This window comes from Larus michahellis, chromosome 1 (genome assembly GCF_964199755.1).
Source record: "Larus michahellis chromosome 1, bLarMic1.1, whole genome shotgun sequence".
NCBI lineage: Eukaryota > Metazoa > Chordata > Aves > Charadriiformes > Laridae > Larus > Larus michahellis.
In genome coordinates this window covers 16,424,478-16,445,319 of record NC_133896.1, presented here as the reverse complement: position 1 = coordinate 16,445,319, position 20,842 = coordinate 16,424,478, and the positions used below count along the sequence as shown (strand labels likewise).

Sequence of the window (20,842 nt, the reverse complement as noted above, 5' to 3'; positions counted from 1 at the left end):
TGCCTGAAACAAGCACAAGGAGAGGCCTAGAGGATGGGGAAAAGCCCAGCGTGTCTCTCTTGGCCTCGTGCAGGTCCCTGTGAGGGTTACAGTGAGCAGGAGCTGTGCAGGGAGCATCATCTGCTCGGGGGTCAGCGCCAGCCCCTTTGCAGGACTCTTCTGGCTGTTGCTTCAGCTACCAGCTGTATGCAGCTCTATACAAGCCTGCACGTGAACGTGTGCATGTGCATAAAAATCCTTGCTAAGGTAGTAAATGATAGAATTACAAATTTCATCACACTCAAGTCTCCCAGGCACTCTGCTGGAGCTTTTCCAAAGCCTGGCAACCAAAGTGCAGGACTCGGCACGCTGAGCTCGGCGCAGACTTCAGCCCGCAAAGCACACTGCTGGCAGGAGGCTCCCAGGAAGCCTCTGAGATACGGTGTGAGTGCAGAGGCAGCTCAAACAATGCTCTTGCACGGTAGATATTTGAAGTTTATGTGTTTCATATAATATAAAGCAGACGACAGTTTTACTTATTATTACTGTTTCAATTGAAGAAACAGAACAGAGTGCATTTTAAAAGGCACTGTATGAGATTGAAAATTAGGTTGTATTGCTATCTATCTATCTATCTCCCCTTTAGAAGGAGCATACCTTTGTCAATATTTTTCTGTGCTGGACTTCAGTATCAAGCCCTATTGTAAAACACAGAATCTAGTTGAACTAAGATGAAAAAAAAGTCATGTTCTTATCAAATACTCATTGCAGACATTGGCAGAAAGTTGTTTTTCTCAGTTTTTAATCTTTGTTATGTACCTGGTGCCAAAGCATCTGTTCACTGAAAATTATTCCATTGCCATTTAAGAATAGGCTTCGTTACCTTAATTTAACACCTGGGTCTTAAACTAGTCGCGTAGGCTGCTTTTATAGGAGGTGTTTATGGTGCAAAGAGAAGGGTTAGCAGATGTTTCTTTTCCTTCTGTGATAAGTGTCTAAAGGAAGTCAGAGAAATTCTACGCTAAAGGAAGTATAATTTTTACTTTGAGTTTCATAATTTCAGTTGACCTGTGTTCTTAAAATATTATAATGTACATTGATTGTTTCCAGAAAATTGCCCTTTTGGCAAGATCTGCTAGCATGTTAAAATGCAGCACAACTCTAGTAATTCTAGGCTGGGATCTTATCTTAACAGTCGTACTGAAAATCATAACGCTGAGGAGTTAGCAATAGCCTTACAGGGTAATTTGAATCAATAGCTGATTATTCAGCAGAAATTTGCTAGCTCTGCAAAACTTCAAACCTTACAAATTGCTGAATGGTTTTATCATCATAGTGCCTCACTACCACCAGGAAACGATGCCAGGAAATCATGTTTGAACAAACCCTTTGTTTTTTTGCTGTGGAGGAGTTAAACATTTGATGTTCTCCATTCCCAATCTCAAGCAGTAAGGAAAATATTTCTGCAAAAATGGTTTCTGTTCTGTGTAGGATGATGTGTGGCACTCGCTTGTTCCTGGCATCCTGCAATAAAGGCATTAAGCACTGAGACTGATCTTCATGCAGACCTTTCAGTATCCGTTACACCATCTCAGCTGTAGTATCAACTGCTCTGACACACCTTAGTTTAAGTGATAGGCAAATATGTCACATACTAAATTGCAGTGTCTCAAGTGGAAGTGAGTTCTAAATATTTAAAATCAGAGGGAAAGGTAGCAGAGCTCTCAGAGAAAGTGAAAGACAAAGTGGTTCATAGATCCTTGTGAGCTTGAAGCAAAGCACTTGAGACAGTCATTTACTACTTTGGGATTTCTCCTCTTAGGTTTCTACAAGCTTGCATTCAATAAACTTGTATGAGTGTTACTTTTATCTTTAAGATCAGGAAAAAAACGTTACTGAAGGATAAATGCATTGATCAAGGTGGTATAAAAATTACTCGATACTCTTTGTGTGCCTGCACATGTGTGCACATGCGTTTGTGAATAGATGCGGCTACAAGCTTTTCTAGTCATAAGTTGCTAATCAGCAGATCTTGACTGAAGAATTTGGCTAGAAAATGTTCCTGTCAAAAATGTGATTTCACTTAAGTCAGAGTATGCCACAGAAGAATGTCTGATTGAGTTAAACACTCAATTAAAAGAAAACAATACACCCGGTTCCAAAATGACATTTCGAAACAGAAACCTATTGTTTAATGTAGTAAATGCTCTTTTGAAAACCGTCAGATCTTTGACCAATGATTTCAAAAAACTTCTTTTCCTCTGCTGTATTTTCCATGGGAGGTACTGCAGTGTTCTGTTCTGCTTACCCAGGGACAGATTTGATCCCTGTCTAACTGATCCTAGAAGCAAGCGGCCCAGACCGTGTTAACTTGCAGCCCTTCTCCCTGGCCTTCGTCCACTCCTCCGTGTGAAGGGAGAATAATCAACCATTTGTCTTGAAGGCCGTTTCCAACCCAAACTGGTTAAGGCATCTAAATGTCTCGCAGTAAACTCAGCATCTGTGTGGGTTTACAGTGCAAAATGAATGACTGTTTCTAATTTCTAGCCATGTAAGCGTAGGTACGGCATTTGAAAAGATCTTACAGGACTTTTATGTCTTTCCCTATTCCACAAATACTATGTTAAGTGGAGTATAAAGCCATCACTAGCTACTGGATAATATCAGAAACGCTTCTGCATCCCTAGATGTGCCTGCATATTTCTTGTTCTTCTTAGGGAAAATTAAATAAACCAGGCCATATGCTAAAATTACATGTGGTATAGCTACTCAAGTGTTACGTCAGACTTAGGAGTGCGCTGGTTAGAGCCAAAATCTCCAGAGCCATACTATACTTTGAAGATCATGTTTGCATTAGCCTCAGTAAGTACATCACAAGCAAAACTGCTATAACAGAGAGCATCGTTAGCATGGGACTGCACAGAAGTTGGCTCACATGGTGGCCATAGGAATAGTTGGACATAAACAAAATGAGGTGGTAGAGGAGCAAGAACTGTACTGTGGCTAGATGTGATGCTGGGGTACTTTGGCCAAAATCAATGCTGGGCATGGTATGTTGGATCATTCTGGCACGGTGTTTGCTCTGTTTCTAGCAGGTGATGGGAATCAGGGCATCTCCTGTTTTCACATCCCAGCTCATTGGCGGTGATAATCAAAGGGCACATGAATCCTTTCGGTGGATGTGCACCTACTATCATGAGTGATGGATGTGTAACTGTAATGATGGGCACATGGTTATTCTTCCATGAGCTATTTGCAATCCTGTGCTAGCCTTTTCCAGTCCACACCAGCTAGAAGGTTCTCCTTTCCTTTCACTGTCATTGTGCTTCTGTCCCTTTAGGACAAAATTTCCTTTTTGTCACTTTAGGACAAAGTTGTGCATTGAAATCCTACAGAGACTGAAGCCAGCAGGTGCTTGGTAAGCAGTGTTGCCTGAGGCAAAGAAGTAAAACCTGTGCACTGAGCTATTTGCCTGGTGGCCCATGGTGTTAAAGGTGCTCCTTGCTACCTAGAAGACTTTATATGGTCTTGTACTGGGCTTGCTTACCTCCTCTTGGGAAGTCATCACAGCTGAAGTCAGTTAAGGGTTTGATTCCCACCATGCTGTAAAGGGAAGGTGCTCTCTGCAAGGTCCTTGGATGTGCCAGGGCATGAAATAGCCTATTGGCGTTGGCCAGGGCACAGGATACAAGACTCCTCCACTAAAGGTGTTGGAGGTGGTGGGGATCCTGCTCCACATGGCCTTGGAGGGCAGAAGAGCAGTTTGTGTGGGTTTCTGGATGGCCGAATTTAGTTGTTAATGGTGCATCCATAAATTGGAACCCAGCATCTCACAGAAGCACTCAGAGACTGACTCTAGAGAGGAACAGAGATTATTTCAACTGTGGCTGAAGTGCTTGGCGCAGGTCATCTAGACTCTAAAAAACAAGATCACGTGTAACCAAAAACTGGCATGCACATGTCAGTTGTGAGATGAAAGGTTTGCTCACAGGATGTGAAGTGTAAGAGGAGCAGTGATACTTTTGTGAGAATTTTAGAAATGTTTCAGTCAGTGCCACAGTAAGCAGTTGTCCGAGGGCTGTAGCTAGAGATACCATACTAATAACGTGTAGACACGCCTCCCAAATTTTCAAAATGGAAAAAAATAGAATCTACTGGAATCTTCTTATTCCTGTTCTTAGGGAGGCTTTTTCTTGTTTTCCTTTAGGCTATATGATTTTACTTAAAAATAGAGATAAAATTATCTTCAGTTTTACGTTTTGGTTTGAAAGCTGGTGTGGTCCTGTGCGTGGTTAATGCCTTTGGAAGATCATAAAGAAAAGAAAAAGCAAGTGTGAAACTGGCCCTTTTGAAAGCCATTTTATAGATGTTGGATTCACACTACTAAAGTAATGCAGAGCCAGCACTGCCTGCTTCTGGGCTTGATAGAGAGTCCGAAACCAGATAAACAACCCACAGTAATGTTTCTAGCTGCCTTGTACCATTTTCTTGTGGGTCCCACAAAGCCCAGTTTGGAAGTTTTGTAGAATTCTAGAAATGTGATGATTCTTACAACTGTTGTGCTGCATTTAGAATAAATTACTTTTTTGCTCTTTATCATCTCCCAGTTGGCAGCCACGGAGTTTGGGTTTTCACTTTGAAAATGAGTTAGTGCTTAAATTCCCTTCTCCCCTTCCCCAGCGTTTTCTGGCTCCAAAGATTTTGGAATCCACATTACCATGTAAATGCTACTAAAGCCATGTCATCTGCCTTTCCTGAACATGCAGGTATTCAGGAGTAGAATTACCAACATGGGTATTCTTTTTTCACTTTAAGCTTTTTAAATCCACAAGTAAATATAGTGATCTGATTTGCCAGCAGCAAGTATTCATGTAACTTGATCAGATCTCAGGATCTTTGAGAAAAACCACATGCTGTGTAGCCTCTTTCTATGCAGAGGAATTTGGACAATTCATCATTATACCGAGGGCCTTATTAGTTGACAGAAGGGTTAACTGACCTCCTTCAAACAGGAACTCGACGTTTGCCTGCAGGGAACATATTCCATGGCGAGTTGACTACTTAAGCACTTTCGATGTAAAGTAAAAACAATCTCTTGTGTCAGGGTATAATTCAAAGAACAAAGGACCATTTTGCTCAATTGTGCAGGCAGCAGAAGTTATTTTTGTCTCTTGCCTATCATATTCACATTGTACAAGAACGTCATTTTGTTGAGGAGCGATTTGTTCTGCTGAGGCTCTTTGTGTAACTTTTGAACTGAAGACCACCACTGTGTTTTGGCATTGAAGCAAACAATGTATAATCTTGAAAACAGCTTTGTGTTCTGCCCTTTTTCCAAGGGGCCATGTGCTTGGGGTATGTGAATTGATTTATGGACCTTTTTGAGCCATTAACCTCCTTCCAGGATGCCTGGTAAATGGATGTGTAAGTGAAGGCTTTTATCAGGTAGCTCAGTCCTTTTCCTGTTCAAGGAATGCATGCTTGACCTGCTTCGGGGGGACTCTGCCACAATGGTAGGTAGATGACCTGCCTATTGTCAAGGCCTCTCTTTTTGTTCTTTGCTGCCATCCCTTTATTAAAAGCTTTGCAGGTTGGTAATTTCCTCTGCTGCCGCTGCTGCCTGCGTAATTAAGGAGGCGGAGAGGTCAAGTAGCAGCCCCGTTGCATGGAAATGCTTCTTCTGATAGCGTTATTGTGTACAATATTTTGTGTCTGTGCTTTTAGAAATGACCTTGCATCAGTAAGCTGAGTAACTTCTCTTAATGGCCAGTTAGTGCCAAAGAAATGCATCTTTATTCTAAAAGCTTGTTAAAAAAGGGCGTTGCCCAAACCTTATCACTCCCATTTGGCAGCCACCTGGAGCCCCTGGGTCTTAACCTGACTAGCATATAAAGACAGGTAGGTGTTCAGTTATAAAAATAAAATAAGAATGAAAGTCCCTTTCAGGAGGGTGTGAATACTAACTCCTGAGTTGGTGCTCAAAGTATGAAAAATTAAAAAACCTAAATCATCTGTTAACTATCCTCATTCCCACTTGAGGGTGACAAGCAGTGTGTAGGCTCTTCATCGTTAGCAGCTGTATTGGAGAAGACTGCTCTCTTCTCCCTCAGACAGGGATGCCCATGACCACATTCTTTGTTCCGTTCTACTTTTCACTGCCTGATTTTTTTCCATTTTCTGTATGCCAAAAACGTCAGCCCCGGTTGAGGCTCCTCGAGGCTGTTGTGACTGTTTTCCCACCATCTGTGGCAGGAGCACGTCCTGAGCCAGACCCTGTATCTCTGCATAGAAGATCTCTCAAGGCCTGTTACTCCATAAACTTGTTACGTGCTTCTTTGAAGCCACCTCAACTTTTAGCACCCGCAGTGTCTTGTGGTAGGGAGCTCTGCCACTTAACTAAGTGTTGTGTGATCAGCTTTTATTGTGCTGTTTATGGGAGGTGCAGGAGAGGGTGGTTGATTTTTGATCTGCTGGATTCTTCAGTTGACCCCTACTCCTGTGCTGCAAGAGACAGTAAATGGTTGTTCCTTGTTCACTTTTTCTATTTCACTTCAGTTTTGCTCTTAAAGCCCTCTGCTGTGTGCCTGCCTGTTGTTTTTTTTCCCACATGGAAAGCCTTATTCTACTTACTTTTCATTGTAGGAGTGAAACTGTGGTCTTTGCCTTCAATTGCTATCAAACTGACATCCAAACATTGCAAGAAGTGTCCATCCTTCCTCCGTTATTGTGCTTGTTTCTAAGATGTGCAAATCCTGGTGTCCCCTAGAGTTATTTCCTTGTCTCTCTCCCCTTTCACACTCAGCCCTGGTTCCCCCATACCCAAGCAGAGACATCCACAATTAGCTGATTGTAATTCAGACACAGACCACTTCAATACTCATTTTCCTACCTCATTACAGCTGGTTGATTTTTTTAGTTTTTTTTTGTCTCCCTGCTAGTGTCAACCTCATTTCCCTCCCCGTAGCCTTTACACGTGCCTTTTTCTCCTTCCAGCTTGTGATTGCAACCCTCATGGCATCCAGACCCCGCAATGTGACCGCACCACTGGGCAGTGTATCTGCAATGAAGGGGTGGAAGGGCCGCGCTGCGACAAGTGCTCCCGGGGCTACTCAGGCTTCTTCCCTGACTGCGTGCCATGCCACCAGTGCTTTGCCCTCTGGGATGTGATCATCAGTGAGCTGTCTAATAGGACCCAGCAGTTCCTGGATAGGGCTAATGCCCTCAAAATCACTGGAGTCACTGGCCCATACCAGCAGACACTCAGCACCCTGGAGGAGAAGCTCAGTGAAATTAAAACCATCATTGCTCAAAACCCAGCTGCCGAGCCCCTGAAGAACATTGGAAATCTCTTTGATGAAGCAGAGTGAGTACGTTTGCAGTTATGTAGATAAGTCTAGCATGGGAAGGAGAGGGAGCGCCAGCAAGCTGGGATTTACTTAGATGACTGGTGCCCCCACACTGAGTTGAGGACATCATGGCTCGGCTCCTGCAGCTGGATCAGGTACGCTGGGGCTCCTGGTGCTGCTGGTGGAGGACCTCGCCGTGCTCAGCGCCAGCAGGGAGCATCTGTCCCATGAGCGGAAACCTAGCTGGGAAAAGTAGGAGCATCACAGCTACCATGCTCTGGGCAGGGCTTGTCCTGCTCCCATTTCATACCAGGCAGCTAATTAACTGCAGAGCCACTCACGCTTGCCTTGCACTCCCCCCGGGGCAAAGGACAAACACTGCTATTATGTGAGAGAATGAAGAGGGGAGAGATTAAATTCCTGGATTTCCGTGTGTAGCTGATGAGTTGGAAACTTGGGCTCCTTTCTGCACTCTGAGCATGTCGGGGGGAAGCACCAGCTTTGTAGCAAGGATTGTTTCCATTTTTCTCGGGGTAGGAGCCTTGTGTTTTGGTTTAGGGTTAAGCATACAAAGGATGGTAGTTTGTGCTTTTGGAGATGGAGCAGTTTAACATCGAGTAGGATTACGGATGCTTTCTAGCCCTGTGTGCAACTGCTTGAGCTTACTTGTGCATTGTGAAGGGGACTGCACAAAGCAAAGGAGTGAGGATTAAAGCACAAATGTCTCAATTAGGGATACGCTTGTGCCCCTGGAGCTCCCCCTCTCCAGCTGGAGAGCTGGGGGTTGCTGCTGCGTTTGGACTCTCTGTGTACTGAGAGAGGTCAGAGCAGCTGAGGAGCTGCTTTTCCCTATCATAAGTATATACGTATGTGTTCTTGCTCCTCTCCGGTGTATAGAAGTACTAAGCTTTGAAGGACTCCTGGAAAACAGCAGGCTGTTGGGCTATTGAGAGAGCTGTAAATTGATCACAGAGCTTAAGTACTGCCTGATTCTTTCAGAATGAGGAAACACTGGGATTGGCGAGATCACCATGGATAGGAATAGCTTCCCATGCCCACTTCTGTTCCGCAGCAGCATTGATGTGTAACATACACTTGCCTTTCCTTTTAGGGTTATCCCACTAGCTAAAGCCTGCTCTGTGGCTCACTGAGGCCATGCTGAAATGCTGAGGGCGGGAGGTTTTTCTTCATCGCTCTAGAGAAACGGCTGGTGAGGAAGGATCTTTACAGACGAACTAAAAGAATCCATTGTGTTAAAACTAAGGCTTCCCCCCCGCTTCCTGAAGTTCAAATCTGTCCCATGAGCTCGTAGTAATCAAAACTGCTGTTGTAGCTGTGTGGGATGTGAAGCAAATTATGTATGGATCATAGTAGTCAACTCTGACCTATGCAGTTGCCATGGTACAAGAGCATTACACCAGTCCTCTGGAATCTGCCTCCAGTTAATCTTACACAAAGCAGCTGTTTTCTGAGCAATTTGGTGCTTTGAGTTTATAAACGTGCTGTAGATTAAAAAGTAGTTTTGTATGATAAAGGAAACAAAACAGTATTCTAGGTAGGCATGTTGTTACAAATCACTCACAGCTCCACCAAGGGAGGACAGGTCCTGCTGTGGGAGAAGCTGGGCACGGCTCTAACCACCACTCTGCACTGAAGTGAAGCACCGAGGCTTACAACCCTTCCTCCTCCCCCTGTTGAGTCCTGTGCCTCTGTTTTACAGAAAGCTGACAGCAGATGTTACAGTTAAGATAGCTGACATAGAAGAAAACCTGTCAGCCTTAGCAGTGAAGAGCAATAGCACAGACGCTGACCTGAGCGTGCTGGAGGCAGATGCCAAAAGCCTAGACCGTGTCGTGAAAGAACTCGCAGAACAGCTAGAGTTCATCAAGATCTCTGATGTTCGGGGTAAGTGTCACAGGGAGGGGGAGAAAGCAGTGGGGTAGCTGAAGATTTAATTAGTGCATGGTTTTAAATACTGGGTTAATCTTCTAACCTGTAATAAAACAGTTCCTAGGAGGGCAGCTTCTTTCTGTGCATTAGCAGAGTTGCTGATGCAGCAGGAATTTTGTTTTGTCCCCTCAACCCCTCTCTCTTTCTCTCTCTGCACAGTGCAAAGCCAGCTCAAGTTCTTGGGGCACAGAGTTGTCTTAAAGGCTCTTGATTAATACGTTTTAGAGAAGACACAACAAATGTGAAAGTGCGGCAGATTCCAAGATACACCTGGACATCTCACTTGCTCTCCCCAGTCTGTTAAATTGCTGGCTTTGGTTGGAAAAAGTACCTGGGTCTTGGTGACTAAGAGCACACTGTAAGGGCTGAGTTCTTGCAGCCCTGCATGCCCATTGGCACATTGAAATGGGCCACAAATCAAAATTTGCAGAAGAAAGAGGACTGTCACCAAATTCTTTGGAAATTTTGAAAGCTGACTTCATTCCAACATGAAACAAAGGATTTTATTTTATTATTTTTTTAAATTTCCTGCTTTGCAGGAAGTCTGAGGTTGTTTCCAGTGGACATGGGATTTTGCAGGGCGAGGCAAGTAGGATGTAGAAGGGGAGAGTTCCCGACTTGCATCATTCTGCAGAGGAAAGCTGCCCCAAGGTGCAGAGTATGGCCACGCTGCGGGTTCCCTCACACCCGCTCAAGGCCGTTCCAGGAGTTGTCCCAAACTAGCACTTCTGTAAATCAACATCTTTCATCAAGCAGTTTTTTTCCTAGGAAGTGCTGACCAGTTTCCAAGCAGTGACTCCATAAGCCAGACATCCCAGGGCAAGCAACAAGAACTACTGGGATAAGTGAATCCTTAGAAAACAGGCTGTTGCCCTATAAACCTAAAAGGCTGATCTCCTTTTGTCCTCAGGGCAAGCAGAATTCAGTCACTGGGGTTAGAGAAAGGCTTAAATTAAAAATCCAGCAAACTGGACACACTGTCAACCAAGCAAAAATAATAAAAAAAACAACTTTTTTTCTTTTCCCCTACAACAGGCCAAATTCTGTCATCCTTGCAATGGCACTGAATATAGCTGCAAATGCTAGCATTTTATTTAATTTGATAGTCATATCGCTCACCCTGATGTGTCATCTGCCAGCCTTCATACTTTGGGTTACTCAACAGATTTCTGAGCAGCTCCATCTGATTTCTGCAGGAGCCTTGGATAGTATCACCAAGTATTTCCAGATGTCCCTGGAGGCAGAGGAGAGGGTCAATGCCTCCACTGTTCACCCCGATAGCGCTGTGGAGCTGTCAGCACAAACGCGGCAGGAAGTAGAAGACTTAATCAATGAGAAGGAGGCCCAGTTCAAGGCTAAACAAGAGGAGCAGTCACGCCTTCTGGATGAACTCGCAGGCAAGCTGCAGAGCCTGGACCTCTCCGAAGTGGCTGAGAAGGTACGCGGCTGAGAATCGCTGGTATAAAACCTTCAGCAAAAATAATGTTGGGTTTGCGAGGCAGTGACAAGTGGGGAGGACCTGTATAGAGCTTGACAGTGTGAGATACAGTTTGTTCTTGAAAAGTGCATGTTTCTTGGATGACAGGGTATTTTGTGAGCTAGAACAGGGCTGTTTAAGCACTGGGCTCTGAGGCCTACTGGCTTTCAGGCACCAGCCTTTCGTGTTGGTCTCCCTCCGACACTTCCCAGCCCTGACAAAGCACCTGTCTTTTACTCGCCCTGGCTTTAACCCAAAGCCCTTTGCTGTGGACAAAGCTCCCGCGTGAAGAGAACTGTAGCAAGTCTGCTGGACTGAGAGCCATCCTCTTAAGCCTGTCCTCAGTTCATGCGCTTTCTTTCCTCTATGTTACTCTCTTCCTTCTCGCAGCTCCGTAGGGCACACACTGTGCCTGTGCGGCGCCCAGCCAGGCAGCGCTTCTGCTCGCACCGATGGGCTGCCCTCCTCGGCATCACCACGCTCCCGTCCTCGTGCTTGGGACAAAGCAGAATTTACAGGGAACGGGAGTCAAAAGGGCATTTTCTCTGTTGAAGCTGCCTGCTCATCTGTAACTATGATCAAGGGTGGCTTTTTCTTGGGAGAGGGTGGGTGTTCCCTCGTGTTCGCTTTGAAGTCGGCCAGCTGCATTCAGAGAACAATCCTGCATGAAGGCAGGCTGCAGGGGACTGCTCATTAACTCCCCCGGACAGGCCAGGCCTGTGTTAGAGGCAGAGTTCTTCACAGGCTGAATTGTCCCCTGTCCTTTACAACTACAGCTGTCCCTTCCCCGCTCCCCCAGCTCTCCTTTTTTCTTGGGAGGGAAGAAAGAGACATCTTTTTGTTTAGCTTCCCTTCCCCTACATTCCTGCTTAACTGTTCTTGAGGACTGAAAAATCTTGGGTAGATGTTTATCAAGGCCATAAACACCGAGTTGCTTGGAGGTGTAATCACAGGACACACACACAAAAAATCTTTTTGCTTTCTAGCTCCTGCTGGGTTCCATGCCAAACAGGTAAGAGGGACTCATTTACACTTCACAGGAGACAGCTGCAGCTAACTTGGCACAGCCCCTAGGTTTTCCCAAAGAGGTTTTTTGGCTGCAAAGTACATCGGTTAGTGACTATCATTTGGCAAAAGTGGTGGGTTGGAAAGGGAGAACCTCACAAGAATGGGGTATTTTCCAGTCTTCCCGCCGGCTAAACCAACTCCTGAGTAATTTCATTGTCCAAACGATTGACCAAGTAGTGGATAATTCTCAGTACAATGTTGCTGGTTGAAATAGTTTTGCTTTTTTAAAAAAAAAAAAAAAAGAAGTCAACCCTGAAATTTTCTGTGGGAACACATCCTTGACAAAATCCACAAATTGGAAAGTAGTTTGGAAAGATGAAATCAGAGCAAACATTTGATGGAAGGGAATGGAACAGCTTTTTAAGGGCAATGAAAAAAGTTTCCTGTTCCTTGGAGCATTTCAGTTTCTATTACACTTCTAGGGCATTAAAGCAAAGGAAAAGTTACTACTCTGCACCAAACACTTTCTTCCCTATAAAATAGTTTTTCCTTCAACAGTAGTGAAGGCTGATTGCAAACAAAAAGCATGCAGACGGTAGCAGCTTCCAGCTTTAAACCAGAGCTTAAAGGCAGCTTTGTAAACAGAAGATGATGTACAGGGAAAGCAGACGATGAAGGCAAGGCAAGGCTTCCCTTGTAACCTCCAGCTACTCCAGCATCAGGGAGCTGTGTAACCAGTTAAAGGCACGAAGGTGCACAGGGCACAGAAAAAAGATTAAAGTCATGCTGGTACAGACCTGCTGCAGGAACCACCTCCAGCTTGCAGCTCTGCTTCAGCGTCCTTCCCTGTGCCACTTGGGATGCTACTCCAAGGAGCAGAAACAACATCATGTTTCTGTCATTGTGCAGCAGTGGCTGACTCCATCCCCCTCCGCAGCTCAGCAATGGAAATAAAGCTGTGCCTGTGTCCCGTCTCTCTGCAGACCTGTGGCACTCCTGCGGGAGCTTCTTGTGCCGAGTCTGAGTGCGGTGGCTTGAACTGCCGAACGGATGAAGGAGAGAAGAAGTGCGGAGGACCTGGCTGCGACGGGCTGGTGACCGTAGCTCACAACGCCTGGCAGAAAGCCATGGATTTTGACAGAGACATCCTCAGTGCGTTAGCAGAAGTTGAGCAACTCTCCAGAATGGTAATATGTCAAATAAATTGTTAGATATTAAAAAAAATAATAATAAAGTAAATCTTTTAGTTGTAACACAAGTTTAGACACTAATTCACAAAATATGTGCCTGGCTTACTTTAAAATACTTTTCTGTTGCGTAACTTCATCGTGCTTGTAAAGATCCTCAGAAAGGGCGCTTGCTAAAGCAAAGCTTCATGGAGAACTCTAAACATTACCCCGAGTTGTTTAAACTAGCATTGGTGGTATGGATCATGGCCAGCTTTTAAAAGTGTTCTGTGAGTTTTATGAGAAAAAGCATTTCTCGCTACTATTACCTCTAACTCCAGATGAATTTTTGTTTTTAAACAGGCCTTAAAGCATAAGCAAATACACAATCAAGCCTTCCATTTTCCTCTCTTTAGGTTTCTGAGGCGAAACAGAGAGCTGATGAAGCAAAACAAAATGCACAAGCAGTTCTGCTCAAAACCAATGCTACAAAAGAACAAGTGGACAGAAGCAACGAAGATCTGAGAAATCTTATTAAGCAGATTAGAGACTTCCTAATGCGTAAAAACCTTGCATTTAAATTATATCTTAATTCTAAGTTTGTAAAAACTATCTTTGGCTCTGAATCATCTTCTAAGGGGTAATACAATAGTTATGTGTCCCCCTCCGCCGTCAGCCAGACTTAGTGCGTATGATGAAATCTGGCAACGAGAGAAAACCAAGACAATAGGAAAGTGAGAGCAAACTGTGACACGTTGTTGTGTTCGGTTCAGTTGTGGCTGTTGTCCTGCTGTAGCTTGCCAAGTGTGTTCATAAGTTCTGACTGGAAAGACAGAGTGCTATTAAAGGGGAGGAAAGTCAGAAACAGTGAGTTTATCTCTGTAAGAAAGCAGGTAAAGGTTAAATGAGGGCCTTGTTCGCTAGCGAGTGGCAGCACGGCCAACCCATTCCTCCCCTGTTTGCACAAGGCCGAGTGTGCTGTTAGCACAAATAATTTATGTGCAGCTGTTGGCTTTGTTTCCTGTGGGCTCACGTCTCCCCTCCCCACCCTAGCCCCACCATGGTGTAGCTAATCACCAAGATCTTCAAATGGCTTCCAAGAGAGCAATGCCAGCAGGGCCTGTGCGCCTGCTGGGCCTCTCCTGGGAGGGAAGTTTCACCCTAAGGAAGCAGTTTTAGCACCTTGATATTCTGTAAGTTGGGAGGAGGAACTTTCCCTATGATTTTCCTTCTTAAGGGAGCAGCTAGACAGGAGTTTGAGTACTGAGACTCAATAGGGGGAAGCTTTCACTCATATCTTTGTCATTTATGTCCACCTACTAGAAGACAGCGCTGACCTGGATAGCATCGAGGCAGTGGCTAATGAAGTGCTGAACATGGAGATGCCAAGCACTCCCCAGCAGCTGCAAGCCCTGACAGAAGATATTCGCGAGCGTGTAGAAAGCCTTTCTGATGTCGAGGTCATTCTGCAGCAGAGCGCCGGAGACATTGCCAGAGCAGAAATGCTACTGGAGGAAGCTAAAAAAGCAAGGTATGCAGCCCTGGTCTGCATTAGCTGCTTTTGGTCACCACCAGCTTGAATGAGACTTTCATTTCATTGTATCAGGAAACGCAGAGTTTAACTTTCCCCAATGTAGATACTCATTCCTTCACTAAGGGGCAAAACTAGCTCATTGCAGTGTATGATGACTACTTTTTCCAGTTCCAAAGTAAAAGCATTTTTAGCGTTAACATAGTTTTGCTCCACAGCAAAGGTGCAACAGATGTTAAAGTCACTGCAGACATGGTGAAAGCAGCACTGGAAGAAGCTGAAAAAGCTCAAAATGCAGCTGAAAAAGCCATCAAACAAGCTGACGAAGATATTAAAGGAACTCAAGACCTGCTGACCTCAGTGAGTTCTTTATGAGTATTTAAGATACAGAAACAGCACCAAGTCCAATACTTAGAAACTGATGTAAGCCTGTCTAGGGGAGGCTCTTGGGTACTGCAAATCACAGACTGCACTTAAGATGAATCTAAATCCATTCTTGCCTTCACATACACAACCTTAGAGTTAGTATGACAGATGCTAGGGGATCATTTGCTCTTCATAGAATCATAGGGTTGGAAGGGACCTCTGGAGATCATCTAGTCCAACCCCCTGCCAGAGCAGGGTCACCTAGAGCAGGTTGCACAGGAACGCGTCCAGGCAGGCTTTGAATGTCTCTAGAGATGGAGACTCCACCACCTCTCTGGGCAGCCTGTGCCAGGGCTCTGCCACCCTCAAAGTAAAGAAGTTCCTCCTGAAGTTTACGTGGAACTTCCTCTGCTCAAGTTTGTGCCCATTACCTCTTGTCCTGTTGCTGGGCACCGCTGAAAAGATCCTGGCCCCATCCTCCTGACACCCACCCTTTAAGTATTTATAAGTGTTGATAAGGTCCCCCCTCAGCCGTCTTTTTTCCAGACTGAAGAGACCCAAATCCCTCAGTCTTTCTTCATAAGAGAGGTGTTCCAGTCCCCTGATCGTCTTGGTAGCCCTTTGCTGCACCCTCTCCAGAAAAAAAAAAAAAAAAAAAAAAAAAGAGGAAAAAAGGCTTTTCCCACTCCATACCCTGCAGCACTGACGTTAAGTGAACAGGATTGTGGCCTCTAGCACAGCAGGTGTGCCAGGATCCCTGGAAAGTCACACCTGTCGCCAGACTGGTAGTGTATTGGCACAGCCAGGATATCACTGTCATCCACCACTGCAGCACGAGATTAAAATAAACAAAGGCTGGATGGATTCAAGTGGTAATTGCTGTAGCCTGGCCAGATAACATATTTTCAGACTTCATCTCATAGCCCTCATGAGACCGTAGTGCTAGCTATACCCATGAAGCTGGGCCAGCTGAGAAGATACACAGTTTCACAAGCCCATTATTAAATGATGGAGTCAAATGTCTGAAGTTTTGCCTGTGGATTAGGCAGCTCTTGCGTGTGTAATACAATCAGGTAATCTTTAACCATGTTCCTTAAGGCTTCTGCAGCCCCATACGCACCCCATCTTCAAGCAGCAGGCTTTTTCATCCTGATTGCAATTGGCCTTTTGTAACAAAATTAAAACACTGGGGTTTATATCAGATCTATGGACATGAACTAATCAGTTGATCAGTTTATCCAGAAAGCTTACTATTATATTCAGTGTCTTTTGTAAATGTAACTGTCGTCCCTCTTTGTTAGATTGCATCTGAAAATGCAGCATCTGAAGAAACATTGAACAATGCCACCTTACGTCTGTTTGAGCTAGAGAGGAGCGTTGAAGACCTTAAGCAAAAGGCTGCTACAAATTCAGAGAATGTGAACAATATAGAAGAAAAAAGTACTACTGCAAAACAAAATGCTGAAGAAGTCAAAAAGGTGAGAAGCTCAGGAAGGATGTCAAGGGAAAGCCAATAAAACTCTCACCCCAGGTTTGGGTAAAGGAACGTTGGTGAATACACGTGAGCCATTTCATTTCTTGGTCAAGTGCCAGCGACAAAAAAACCCCACTTAATGCACTTAGCAAAGATAGCTGCTTTTTACTTACTTTGGTACTAGATACAGAGAGAAAGTAGTATTGGGAAGTTTTTGGGTTCTAAAACCTGTCATGCTGTCACAGTGTCAGCCTCAGATGTCACTGTCAGCCATAGATTTGTTTCTGTCCCTCAGCTTCACTGTCTGCCACAGGAGAACTGGTAATCTTTTCTTCCCTTTCCATAGGGTGTTTATGGCTCTATGACAATGACAGGTTGAGGACAAACAACCCAGAATTTGGCACGTACAGAATCCAGCAATGAGAAAAATTGTTAGCTCAATATAAAACCAGAGTAATTTCTAAATATCAGAGATGCAAAACTTGCTCTATGACCACATGGCGCTACTCCCAATGTCTGCTACACACCTTTGTAATAGCAAAAGAATGCTCATTAACAAAACAATTGACAAATCTGCCAAAGGAAGTTTTGTCACTCCGATCTGTTGTCTATAGTTAGCCCGTCAGTCTCCAGAGAGGTATTTTCTGCCAGGAGAGATCTATTATCCGTCAAATCAATTATTTCTGAACACTAAGTAGTATTTCAGGTGGCCATCAAGTAAACACAGGGGACTTTCAGTACTGCTACAGCGTCTTAACTTCCTTATTGGTTGAACTGGGTTAGGTCATAGGACATCTTAATCTTAACCTCAGAGAAAAGCACAGCTGAGAAACCAGCCTCGTGACTTCTCCAGCACCTTCACCTATGCATGCTGGGCAGCTGCTCTCATTACTGGCAGAGTAACCAGGGTATTCCTCCCCAAATGCAAGCATTCAACCAGAAGCAGGGTCAATTCCTTACCTTTTGCAGCTTTCCGGCTGTACTAGGGGCCGTGCTTCCACGAGTTACAGAACTATGTGACTGAATCCTGTGAACCCTTGCCAAGCGTTGGTACTGAAGCCATAAAACAGCCACAGGTCTGCAAAAGGGCAACTGATGAGTCTTCATCCCAACTCCTAGAGTCTGAATATTAAGTAGGAAATAACCCAATGCCGTTTCTGCTTTTGTTAACTACTGTGCTAACAGCATAGTCTCTCCTTACACCCGGAGTAGTAAAGACAGAGGGAGGAAATGCAAACCCCTACTGCAGTTTCTTTTGAATGAGCTCCATCTTGTGCTTGAATCTGGAACAACAGGTCCTCAACACCGAGCTGAACGACAAGTACAAAACGGTGGAAGATCGCGTAGCCAAGACGACAGAAGAGTTGGCTGATGCTAGGAGGAAAGCCAGCATGTTGCAAGATGAAGCTAAAGCCTTGTTGGCTCAAGCAAACAGCAAACTCCAGCTGCTCAAAGGTAAAGCTGTTCTGAGGAGGTTAAGTTGTCATCTTAAGAGTATGAAGCAATGTCATGCTGTTAAACCGACCATGCATCAGCAGTAGGGAAAAAATGGAAGTTAATTGTTTGTTACTGAGGTTTCTTCTTAGGGACACAACATAGTCTTTTTAATCAAAGATTTCTGTAAAAAAAGCGGAAACTTACAGTGAGACTCAAAACTTCTGGTATGGCACCTATCACTGCAGGGAGGGAGCGAGCACAGCTGCCATGCCTAGGACCACTCTTCAAGCCAGACCCCATCTTCAGACAATACTCCCCCCAACCCAAAAAGCTATTAAAACAAAAGGTAATCAGGATACCCGAGTTCCAGTTTACAGATTAATTTAACATTTCCCATTGCCAATTAAAAGTTGATTGAAACAGGAGGGGGCAGTCTGTCCGTAACTACCAGGGAGGGAGCTAAGGTTTCCTTCTGGTTTTGCCAGGTCAGGAACCCATCCTTCCCCTTAGCTGTTCCTGCACAGTTACAAAACTGGCTGAATGGTCTTGACCATAACAAGCCTCAACATTTCACTGTTCCATAAAAGCCACCGTACAGCAGAGAACGACAACTATTTTCAACATGAATCAAAGTATACGTTTGGATTTGCGCTTACGGAAAATTACTTCCTTGTTGCTTTGTGTCCCCAAAAAGGTGCCATTCCAGCCCTTTTTTTTATGTATATAATCAGATTCTCTTCTGCAATAAGTTTGAGTAGTAGTTTATCTGTAACAATAATGATTTACATTTTACTGCATTAAAATACCCCTAATTAACCTGGTTTTCCCCTTTCTTTGCTGACAGACTTGGAAAATACATATGAAAACAATCAAAGAGTTCTGGAAGATAAAGCCAAGCAGTTGGTGGAGCTGGAAGAGACAGTTCGCTCCCTCTTACAGACAATCAGCCAGAAGGTTGCTGTTTATAGCACTTGCTTATAAATGGGAGCAGGAAATGCTTGTGTTCAGGATGGATTTTACAAGTATTACACTAGTTCTTTTTGACATTACACTAAAGACCTGATAAAGCAAACAGGTTTTATATTGACTTTCAAGTCACAGAACCAAAGACAAGTAACTTTTTGATGTTGAAAATAAACAGTACTTTTGTATCACTGTATGTACCCAGTATGACTCATTAAGTCCCTTCCTATTTTTGGTAGCTGAAATAGTAAATCAATTAAACCTTTAGCAAGTCTTGGTTTTAAACTGGCTAGAGATCTAATAAAATCGTGGCTCCAACTATATAATTCTAAATAAGGGCTCCAATTACTAAGAAATACGGAACGGTCACTCAGAACAAAACTGCAAGTGAACGAAGAAATCCCATCCTTGTGTGGTTCGCTAGCATTTACCCAGCAGTGCTCAAAAAGGATTATTTACTCTCTGCATGATACCCATTTAGGCTTAACACTACTTTCGTGTCACTGATTATGAAACACTCCATATGTGAAGTGGAAGCAGAGGTCAGCACTGAAGGGGTGAGCATGGTTTACATTTCAAGCACCGAATTTATGTGATAAACCACGCTTGGAGGATCAAGCCTCTCTGGAAAAGGAGCTACAAAAGTTTGCAGGGCACTTAATGTGAATTGGTTACGGAGCTGCAGACAGACGTTGCTCTCTGAGAACAGCTTGCACTTCACAAAACACAGAGAAGCCTTTTTTTCAAAGTGCAAGGGTAACATGCAGTTCACCAACCTTCAGGAGAGCAGTACACCTTCAACTGTATTGTACTGCACAAGTTGTTTTATAGCAGTCATCAGCTACACAAATTAGCATCCAAAACTGCAACATGCGCTTACACATCCTGACTGCAAACTCTGACCTGAGGAATACATCTGCGTACATAACTTTGATCAGCACCTTACCTAACCTTGATTAACGTCAGCAAAAGTTAGTCAGCACAACTATAGCAGAATGTATCGCTACCTGAGCAAACTGAAGAGTGGCATGTTTAAATAAATAATTACCCAAAAGCTCCTCCGGTTACAAGCGTTAGAGCAAAAAAATCCTTCACAGGAATCAATTACCATACCAGCGTCAAACACCTTTTCACTGCCAGCATACTTCACAGCAATTAAAAATACAGTCTGCAAACGTAGCAACATTCAGACTTAACTGCCATCAGACCATTGACGAGTGGCTCGGTAGCTCATCTTACTTTTAACTTTATAAAACTCTTTTTACGCTTAACTAGAACAGGAACGACAGCGAGAGAAATAACAATATAGTAACAATTTTAAGGCCTCAAATTTTATTTTCAAGTGTCTGGCACACTACAGTCTCCAGTATAATTTTAGTAATATTCTTGATTAAAGTTTCCCTGACTTTGCAAACTTCACTTAACATGAACAAAACGAGATATGAGAATTTGTAACTGATGAATCTCAAGGCTGAACTGTCTAAGACTGCCACAAGTATTGAGGGAGGTGGGGGGGAGTGGTCACAAAACTGTTTCTGAAAGAGCAGGGCTTCTAGGAAGAACTTGGAAAGCACAAGATTAACACTTAATAGCATTTACCTGCAACAAGTAGAAGTGATTCCAAAATGCCTAGATCTATCGGAAGAATCAAGTTTTTCTTCCCTCACTATTGTCTCACTTCTGCTTTCCCTTCAGCAACTGCCTACTAACACCTGAAAGCAGATCCACATTAATTCACTTACTCCAATTCAGGGACATGCTGGGTCATCTCAGCCTGGGGATAACTTTAATGAGCTGTGGTGGTTTAACCCTATCTACAATTAAAACAGGAGTTAAAAAAACCCAACCAAAATGAAGAACAGTATCACTGGTGTTTGTTGATTAATCGATATCTTAATGAAATGGTAACATTGGCATATATTTCCATCACTTGGTATGGATACTGGATCAATACTTAACCAGAAGCTCTAAAGGAAGGCAGGAGGATACAACCATCTTGTACATACACAAAACAAGTAGCTTTTGCACCACTTTCTGGATGGACATTTCTCATCTATCATGCCCTTGGCATAACAAAAAAGGACACGCACAATACCAGTAGGTGTTAAGGTTTTCTTTAAGGCAGAAGAGCCTAGCGAAAAAAAA

General features: G+C 43.9%; 1 protein-coding gene across 1 annotated transcript in view; it reads left to right on the top strand.

Annotated features, from left to right (window-relative positions):
• Positions 1-18,893, top strand: part of LAMB1 (laminin subunit beta 1) — a 46,652-nt gene extending 27,759 nt beyond the window's left edge. Inside the window, exons 24-33 of the mRNA XM_074582394.1 lie at positions 6,973-7,342; positions 9,046-9,230; positions 10,472-10,713; positions 12,744-12,947; positions 13,343-13,487; positions 14,250-14,457; positions 14,676-14,817; positions 16,125-16,301; positions 17,593-17,752; positions 18,579-18,893. Coding sequence (XP_074438495.1) covers positions 6,973-7,342; positions 9,046-9,230; positions 10,472-10,713; positions 12,744-12,947; positions 13,343-13,487; positions 14,250-14,457; positions 14,676-14,817; positions 16,125-16,301; positions 17,593-17,752; positions 18,579-18,715 — 1,970 coding nt within the window. The 3' untranslated portion in view covers positions 18,716-18,893. The remainder of the gene's footprint in view (positions 1-6,972; positions 7,343-9,045; positions 9,231-10,471; positions 10,714-12,743; positions 12,948-13,342; positions 13,488-14,249; positions 14,458-14,675; positions 14,818-16,124; positions 16,302-17,592; positions 17,753-18,578) is intronic.
• Positions 18,894-20,842: the final 1,949 nt, after the last annotated feature.